Here is a 10566-nt window from a genome sequence, read left to right as displayed (position 1 = left end):
TTATCCCCAGTTTTTAGCCAACTGCTACATTGGTTTCTCCCTTATTTCTCCCTTATTTCTCCTTAACTCAACATTTCATTTTTACATCATTATTTTTTATATTATTTAATTTTCCCTACAAATGTATTTAATAAATAGACTAATAATGAACAATTCATCGTTGTATTAATCATTGGAAAATATAATACAACGAGAAAAAAAAAACTACAAATAAAAAACGCAAATAAACAAAGATTTTAAAAAAAAAAAAACTAAGACGGAGGGGCCGGAGGGGCGTCGGGATCGAGGCCCATCGTAATCTGCAGGCTTTGGATGCATTTCCAGAGGGCCGCCTTTTCTTCAGGGGTGCCGCCGCCGGTGAAGTACAGCGTGTACATCTGCGTCAGATTGGCGACATTGCTCGAATAAGTGGCTTTTTCTAAGTCGATGTGGGGTTCCGACTCGACTTCCGACGTTGTGCCCTTCCCCTTCCGCCTCCCCTTCGCCTTCTTCGCTCCCTCCGGGCGCTCGTGCGGACCATCCCCACTCAAGTCGATGTGGGTCGCGCTCCCCTCGCTCTCCGAAACGCTAAGTCGCGAGCGCACCGATTTCCCGTGCAGCGCGCCGTGCATCCCCGTCCGGAATTTGGGGAGATCCTTCAGCTTATCGTAGATGTTCCAATACTTGAACCCCTTCGACAAGTACTGGCCACAATACCTCTGTATGGCCTCATCTCGGACCATATGCTCGTTCTGGCCACTGGGCATGTTCGCCAACAAGTTAGAATAAATACCGTTGAAGTGGCCGCAGTCCCTCATGAGGCGCTCCCAATGCCGACGGATCGCCTCGCTGCCATGGTCCTTCATTGAGGCAGCTCTTGTGGCTCTGTACTTCGCGGCAACCCGCTCCCAGAAATATGATCTCGGTGCGGGTAGTTGCTGCGGCTCCGCGTTCGTGACGTGTCCGCCCAGCCCGGGTGGCTATCGCCCGGACTCTTGCGAGTGTAAGTAGTCCTTACCCGCTTCGGCCTCATCGGAACCCGTATCGGTCGCAGCCGACGACGCCGGCGCCTTCCCCCTCCCGCTCCTAGAAGGCGGCTCGGTCGGCGTTTCTTCCACCTCGAATTCCTCCGCGCTCAGTGTCGCGGCCTGAGATTCTTGGTCGCCTGGGGTTGATCCGGGGGTGTCGAACTGGGGCCGATACACATCGTCGGCTGGAGAGGGCATTCTGCCGGCAGAGTTGAAGTACGGAGAAAGTCTCCGCGCCGGAGGAGTCTGCAAAGGAGACGGACCCGCGTATGGAAGTTGGCCGGGAGGAGAACCCATCGCCAACAACGAGTGCATCCACTGCTCGTTTGCTTCATCCGTGTTGGGAATTTGTGAACTCGACTCTTTCCCCTTACCCTTACCCTTACCCGAGCGGGAATTTTTCTTCCAAAAGCTCATAATTTTTGGAAGATTGATGAAGATTGAAGATTAGGAGAAGAGATTGAAAATGGAGAGAATGAAGATTGTGGGTGATGAATGGAGGAAGTGGAGGAAATATTTATAGGGGTGGGATGTAAAAATAGCCGTTGGGCCGAAAAAAAAAAAAAAAAATTTAAATATCGCCGATTTATCGCCGAGCGTCGCCCACAGTGGCCGGCGATCGCTCGGCGATAATCCGGCGAAAAAACGCCGCTTGGCGAAATAACGGTAAGATTATCGCCGAATTATCGCCGATTTCACCACAACGGCCGGCGATAATCCGGCGATGTTCGGCGATTTTTCGCCGGATTTTCGCCACCCCCATTGGGAGTGCTCTTAGGACCCTGAAATAGTTTAGGACCCTGAAATAGTAAACTTAATTTGCCTTAAAATTAAGTATTTTCGTAACAATAAATCTATGTGACCAAATTTTATACAACAAAAAACTAGTTTATTTAAAAAAAATAAGTTTATTTATGCATTTAATTAAAATATATGGATGCATATATAGTACATGGAAAGTGCATAATATTGTGGTCACATATTTATGATTTGTGTATAATTTTTTTACTTTTTTAGAACCAGAAATGTAATTAGTGCGTATTTTAATACAAATTTAAAAAAAAATAGAAAGGATATTCAAATATAAAAATGAAAAATGAGGTTAAAGGCTAATAAATCTTTTTAACTTGTTCACTTATTATATTTACTATTTTAATATATATTAATGCATCAAATTATCAATATAACCTTATTTTGGTTGTACAAAATTTAGTTGTTTGTCATTACTCTTTTCGTAAACTTTAAAATTGATCAATAATATTATAAACTTTGCACTTAATTTGATACGGAGAGGCCCATATCAATTATAATTGGCAAGAATTCGCCGGATATTGAAGGTCCGTTCGCAGAGGAATTTCCGTCGAGCAACCAAAATCATACACCAACTAGGGTTTGGCGGTAGAAGAAACTTTGCGGAAAAATAAAGAGAAAAGATAAAAGATAAAATGAATTGATATTTTTTGAATGACATATTTATAATTATATGTGGGGATACAATAATATCCTACCAAAATATAGTAAATCAAATATAATAATCTCCTAAGCAAAAGATATGGTGAATCAATAAACTATGGAAAATATATGATAATTCAATACTAAATAATTAATAGGATATCGGGAATATTTCTGAAGATATGCTCGTATCATGGTTTGACATTTTCCACAACATGTCGGTCACTATATTTGACTAATTTATAAGGCTTTTTATTATACTTGACACAATTAAATCAATGTGGTTTTCAACGTGACTTTTTATCCTATTTCTTATGAACTTAAAAATTAGTTTAAAATATCATAAAACGTATCACGATTGCCCACGTAAAAAAAATTTGATGAAAATATCTTATTTGATTCAGTTTGAGAAATTCCAAACAAATAGAATTTTTTTTGATATTATAGACTAATTTCAAAGTTAGTAAAAATACAAAACTTCAGGTAAAATTTATGATTTTAGGGACCAATGTCCCATTTAAATATCATTAATCGTTTAGACCATTAATTTGACCCACTATATTTAAATACTTTTGAGCTAAAACAATTCAACCATGTGAAAAAATAAGAATCTACGTTACACTAAAGTAGGTAGCGAAAAAATTTTCAAGCTTAAATGAATGTATCGATTCACTTATAATTTGCAATGCAATACTAGCATATTAGATTCAAACTAATATAGCTATATCACATATAGTGCGACGTTGCCATGAAAAATGAAGATGAACAACCCCATTTTGCCATGAATGGTGGTGATGGCCCTCTTAGCTACCTCCAAAACTCCTCCTACCAGGTATATATACCTTGTGTGCGTGTGTGTTATATTGTGTGCAAACAACGATGGATTTAGGAGGAGGTTTAGAGGCCATATATCAGTGGCGGATTCAGGATTTTTAATTCGGGGGTACGACCTTTATATTGATTTAGAGTATTAAAATTCGATCGATCATTTTTCTTTCGTTTTATTAGTTGTGAATATCTTATATCAATATTTTTATTAATTATGAATAAAATATATATATAAATACATAAAAATATAGTAACTATTCCATCCGTTTCAAGGAAGATGACTCATTCCTTGAGTGACATGAGAATTTATGCAAATTTATTTTTTGTGTGAAGTGGAGATAGTAAAGTAAAAGAGAGAATAAAGTGAAGACAAGAGTGTTCTATTTGTAATAATGGATCATCTTGGTTGAGACAAACTAAAAAGGAAAGTCATCTTTAATGGGTCGGAGGGAGTACAAAATTGATAGACATAATAGCTATGAAATAGAAAGAAAAAATAATAATAAATGGAATAAAATAGAAAGAAAAAATAATAATAAATGGAATGAAATAGAATGGAAAAAAAACCAATGGAGCAAAATAACTATATTTACAAATAGCAAAGCATAAATAAAAAAGGAGCAAACTTGAGAGTAGAATGCGCCACCGCTGGGAATCAAACAGGGATCCTTAACAACACTAGGTACGTTCCTACCACTGAGCTAGACTATGCTAATTGTTATTGACTAAGCAATATATAATAAAGACAAAAAATTTGGGGGTACAGTGGTACCCCTTGTCCTACACTGAATCCGTCAGTGCCATATATGAATTTTTATAGAGTTAATTGCTAGTAAAATCGCAATGTTTTATCATATTCTGGATTTTCCTACACTTTCAAAATTCGAATAAAAAAACACGAAGCTTTAGAATTTCTCTATTGTCCCACAAAATTTTTTTCTTACAAACAAATACAAAGCTAAATTGATACACACAAGCAAATTTTTGGAGATAATCGATGAATATTGATATAAATATGTATTAATATGATGGCGTGAATAATTAAACGATGTTGATTGAGCCTAAGAAATTAAATAACAAAAAAAATGGTCAATTTGTATAAGAATTTTTTGAAACTTCGTGATTTATCATTCAATATTAATTGAAGAGTCCGGTAGAAAATTTAAAGGAATATATAGCAGTATAATTAAGGGTTGATTGCCTATAAAACATGAAATTTGGTAAAAATGGTTTATCCTTTTACTTTTCAAAATGTGAACGAATCAATCACGAAATTTAAAAAATTTCTCAAATTTACGGTAATAAATTTTTTTTAGGAAAATTTGATATTAAATTATTTCACATGTTTAAAATTTTGGTATTGTCAATATGTAGTAACATAAATACTCCCCCCGTCCCATAATAGATTTCACACTACCCCTTTTAGTTTGTCCCAATAAAGATGTCACATTTCCTCTTTTGGAAAATGTTCCATCTCACATCAATTATAAAATTATATTTATTCTCACCACTTAACACACAAAATAACATCTCCTAAAATTTAGTGTTATCTTCTAAGTGTGACATCTCTATTATGGGACGGATGGAGTATATATTATGCAAGAACTTAGATGACTAAATAAACGGCGTAATTTTCAGCTTAAAAAACTAAAGTTCATAACACAAATTTATTTAAATGGGACAATCAATAAATTTTAGAAATTTGTGATAGAATTCAATCAAACTTCTTAATCTATACCAATTAACAGTAGAATTAATGTTTAAGATTTTCTAGTTTTAGACACTTTTTCATAAGAATATTGTCAAAGAAGCCATGAAATACTCACTCTGTTTCAACTAATATAACACATGAGATTTTAAGACTTGTTGGTTGTATATAGAAGATTTGAATGTAAGTATTGAATGCAAAGTAAGTTGAATATTTTAAATTAAAAAGAGAAAATTACTTAAGGGCGTGTTTAGATTGTTTGTCATGATACACCATAAAAAAGTTGGAAGTCAGTTAAGGGATTTAGACAATACTCCACATGTCCCTGAAAATTAGTCACTTATTTATATTTTTATTCGTCCCTAAAATTTGTCACATCTCACTTATATCATTGGTAGTAGACCACATATTCTACTAACTCATTTTCACTCACATTTTATTATAAGACTAATATATAAAAGTAGATCCCACAAATTATTAACTTTTTCAACTAATTTTCTATTACATTTCTTAAAATCCGTGTCGGGTTATAAATTATTAGGAACGAAGGGAGTGGGAGATATCATTTCACATTTTGGGCTGTTTGGGCTATTAGTAAAAAAAGGAGGACAAAACTAATGGGATGTTTGGATTCCATTTTACCAAAAAGAAAACTATATATAGACCAAAACGCCCCCTTAATATATAGACCAAAAGAAAACTATATATAGACCAAAACTACATAATTATTATGTCATAATTAGGATTTGTATTAAATATATCATCCCATAGCTCGTATGTACTACATATAAACCCACAAACCAAACAAGTCCAAATGTTAGATCGAATCATTAATGGACATCTCAGCTATGTCAAAAGTCCTATAAATCTACATAATAATTATTCTTTATGAAATTTTGTTTCATAGATATTATTCATTCTTATTTTAGTAATTTCACTTTTTAATTTCAAACATCAATACGTATCATAATTGAATGGCACGTAATTACCAAGATTGATTCGGAACCGCCACCCGACCATGACACCTATATATTCTCAATTTCGAATTTCAAGATAATAATATTTTTATATCAAATTTCGATCATAAGATTTAAGTTTGCACAATGATACACTGAATATAAAAAGTTTGACAATATAATGCAAATATTAAATGTTTTATTTTTTTTTTTACTTGAAATGGCTCTCCTTCTCATTTGCTCTTATTGTATCCGCCAATACGAGCCACCACTAGCTCATCATCGTCCGAGCCCAATCCTTAAATGCTTGGATGACTATGTTTGAGTCTCGAGCCAGTTCCTTAATTAATTTCCGTCATTTAATTAATGTAACGAATCAAGCATAATTATAAAGTTATTTTCAGATTTTCTCCATTGATTCTTTTTCGTATCGCAAAAGAGGAAAGATATTAGTATATCTGCAATCTTCATTAGCTTAGCACCATAATAAGATTTAGATAACTATTGGAACCATTTTCATATCACTTACCCATCTTTCTCTTTCTCTCTCCTTCCTTTGTTTTCGAAACCCTACGTTGCTCTCCCCGCAATACCTCCGAGTGTCAAATATAGTACTCCCTTAGTCCGATTGTTCGAATTAAGATCAGTGGCGGAGCCAGAAATTTTACGGTGGGGGACCCAAACGACCATTGAAATTTGTGTTCAGTGCTAATGAGACACGGAAACAGCTCGAACATATGCAATATAAAAAGCCACACGTGAAAAATAGATGATGAATTTGTTAGAATATACTATAACACCAATTTTACTAATAATAATATATTTACATATTTATTAGATCAGAGAATTATTATTCCAAATTTTTTATAATAAAAGAAATAACTAATATTGATTTTATTAATAGTATCATGTAATATTTAAAATATTTATAGAGTCAAATAATCAGTTTGTACTCTTAAATTATAAAGACTATTTTTTTCGATTACAATATAAAAGGATTCATATAAAATTACAAGCGAAAAAAAATTAATAATAGTTTCTAATGTAAGAAAATCTAATATATAAATGGATATGAGAACATAAAAAAAATGACTAAATCAATAAGAAAAAAAAAGTAAATGAACAACAAGCATAGAATATATAGTAATTAGGAAAATGGCTTACTAATATATAAAGCTAAATAATTCAAAAAGATTAAGAGCAAATTATTAAATACACATGAATATATAGACCGACACTGAGACCAACTGCGCTAAATTGTTGACATGTTAAACATTGCATACACATGAATATATAGAAATTAGAAAAATGGCTAAGGGGCCCAAGGGCCCACCGTGGCTCCGCCCCTGATTAAGATATCACACTTTCCTTTTTACTGTGTTCCATCAAGACGATATATTTCTATTTTCATGAGTAACTTTTTTTCTCCAATCAATGCATCCAACCATTTTTTTTCTCTATCTAATTAAATATTCAACTATCTTTCTCCCTCTATTAAATACTTATACCTACTCTTTCTCTTTCTAATTAACCACGTTAACCAACAACTCCTAAAATTTCGTATCAACTAAGAAATATACTCCCTCCGTTCCATGTTAATAGAGTCATTTTTCCTTTTCAGCAAGTTCCAAGTTAATTGAGTCATTTCTCTTTTTGGCAAAAAATATTTCTCTCTTACTTTATTCGACATACATTTAACACATTATTCTTAAACTTGGTGCTGAAAAGAAATGTCTCTTTTAATATGAAATGGAGAAAGTATCATCTTAGCCGGACGAAGGGAGTAGTACTATTTTTCGTTATCTCTATATTGCACGCACATGCAGAGACGTATTGAAACAAGCTTACTTGATTATAATTTGCTAGAAATTCTAAATATGCATTTACCTTATGTGGATTGTGTGGCTGAAAATTTTAAAACCATAACAAAATAAGTGATACATAACCGTACGCGTATGTGACAGCCATCAAATTAAACATAACAAGAATATATGATAATAATATATGTCACAATAATATATGTCACAATTATCGTTATAACCTTGTTAATTATATTGTAGATAACAATTATATACATGCAACTAATTGCTAAATTCCAAATGAATACCGATAATGACAATAATATATGTCACAATTACACATACCCTAAATATTTGATATTGCACACTTACATATACAAATGGATGGAGTATTCTGTTTTAGATCGACAATGAAATCTAGATACTGATATAAATATAAATAGGGTGAATCGACGGAAAAACCACGGAATTTGTTCAAATATAGCTAATTATATTATAGTTTTAATATTTTTCTTAATTATTTTTTAGTTTGGATATTAAGAGAAATTGCATAGGATTTCAAAAAAGCAAAATACATTACAAAATTCCTCCAAATCCACATTATTGGGATACGCAAGTCCGGTCGAGCGGATTCGGTGCACCTGTGGTCAAACCCAAAAAAAAATATATTAAAACTATGATACAACTGTCGATTCTTAAAAATTGTGATATTAACAAAATTCTTTAGTTTTTCGGCAATTTGAACTTATAAATATTAGGAAGTTGCGATTTAGAAACTGCCACGTGCTTTCTGTAAGTGGGCTAATAAACAGAACTGTGGATAATTTAGATTATGAATTCAATGATAATGTTGCTGCTTAGATAATATATTCCTTCGACTATAAATACTTCAATTATATAAGTTGCAAAATGCATATAGTGTCGTCAAATTAAAATGGATTCCTTAGATAATGGACGCTTGAAGCCCCATTTTGGCATGAATGGTGGCTATGGACCTCTCAGTTATGTCAAAAACTCCTCCTACCAGGTATATATCTACATGCATTTTAATTAAGGGTTATATCCATACAAAACTAGATCTAAATATAAAAACGCAGAAAATCATATTTAGGTCATTGTTAGTTATTTATAGGTCATTTTAATAGAGGATGACCTAAAATAATCTAAAATGACATCAAACCCAAATTTTATAAAATGATCTAAAACAGATTAATAATGACCTTATGTGTTTTTGGTTGATTATTAACCATTAGATCATCTAATCATATGGCCAAGATTTGGACTGCATTTTTAGATTTAGATGCATTCTTAATTCGATCATCTCCATGTATTTTAATACTCATCTAGAGTATATAACTATATAGGATCGCGTTAAAGGCAAAATATTTTTTAAATGTATAACGCTCAACTAAAAGAATAGGTCATTATAATAGAACATCTAAGGATAAGGTCATTTGTACTTCAGTTTTAGTTCATTATAGGAAATTCAGATTCTAATATGAACTAAACGATCTAAAAGTTTTCATTCATCTTTAAATATGAATTTCCTTTTATGAACTTGTTGGGTACCGGTGGTGCACACCCGAACTCCACATTAGTATGAACTTGTGGGAATTGTTGCCCTCACAGAACTAAAAGTTTTCGTTTGATAAAATTTTTATTTTTGGTTCTGCGTTTAATTATTTCCCACATGTTTTTTATAGCGTCGAGTGTTAGAATTTGCAAAGGCAATCATTGAAGAAGAAATCGAGACAAAATTAGAGATTTCAAGCAAGCATAATCATGGCTTGTTCTGCATTGCCGATTTCGGGTGCTCAACCGGAAACAACTCTTTTCCGGCCATGCACGCGATCATCGAAGCCGTCAAACGGAAATATGAATGCTCAGACCTCAAAACCCCAGAATCCTACGTGTACTTCAACGACGTCGTATCCAACGATTTCAACACCCTCTTCAGTTCTCTCCCTCCCTTCAGGAGGTATGCGGTAGCCGCAGTGCCCGGAGACTTCCACGGCCGCCTTCTCCCGCCTTCGTCCCTCCACTTTGCGTACTCCTCTTGGTCGCTCCACTGGCTGACGGAGGCGCCAAAGGCGGTGGCGGACAGCGGGTCTCCGGCTTGGAATGGTGGGGAGATTGTGTATACAAGAGAGAGGAAGGAGGTTTGTGATGCTTATTTGGATCAATTTGGTAAAGATGTTGAGTCGTTCTTGACATCAAGGGCGGTGGAAATGGTGGAAGGAGGGCTAATGGCCCTTCTACTCCCCGGAGCTCCGGCTGCGTGGGACCCGGAAAAGGAATACACGATGGTCTCCCTCGTGGAGCCTCTGAGATCTTCTCTCGTCAACATGGCTTTGCAGGTACTCTCTCCATTTCCCGTTTTAAGTGTCACATTTTTCTTTTTGACATATCACATTTAAAGTGATATATTTATATTTTTGGTATATCATATTTAAAGTGACACATTTCTATAAATGGAATGACTAATTGTCATTTAGTGATTTATAATCAATCTATAATTTTTGAAATTGAAATATAAAATGATAACTTCTTAAGTTTATAGTTAATGTCTCACAAAAGTCAAAATTAATCCATAACTATTGATAAATTCTTCGATTTATGTGATTGACCAGAAAGTCAACCTTAACACTATTTACTATAGCCAAAGTCAATATCACTATATCAATTTCATTACTTCTTCTACCTTATTTTTTTTTCTTTTGACACACTAAACAATGTTGTACTATAAAGTTTCATGCTGAATATTAAACGCTCCACTTTAAATGGAACGGAGGAAGTATATTTTTCACGAACAAATA

General features: G+C 33.9%; 1 protein-coding gene across 1 annotated transcript in view; it reads left to right on the top strand.

The window, feature by feature from the left end:
* Positions 1-3207: 3207 nt before the first annotated feature.
* The window catches only part of LOC125210046 (loganic acid O-methyltransferase-like), a 51364-nt gene continuing 44005 nt past the window's right edge, over positions 3208-10566 (top strand). The window contains exons 1-2 of the mRNA XM_048109620.1: positions 3208-3291; positions 9454-10107. Of these exons, the coding sequence (XP_047965577.1) occupies positions 3208-3291; positions 9454-10107 (738 nt within the window). The remainder of the gene's footprint in view (positions 3292-9453; positions 10108-10566) is intronic.

The sequence above is a fragment of the Salvia hispanica genome, chromosome 3, assembly GCF_023119035.1.
Source record: "Salvia hispanica cultivar TCC Black 2014 chromosome 3, UniMelb_Shisp_WGS_1.0, whole genome shotgun sequence".
NCBI lineage: Eukaryota > Viridiplantae > Streptophyta > Magnoliopsida > Lamiales > Lamiaceae > Salvia > Salvia hispanica.
The sequence above is the reverse complement of the archived record's forward strand: the minus strand, read 5'-3'. Positions and strand labels throughout refer to the sequence as shown.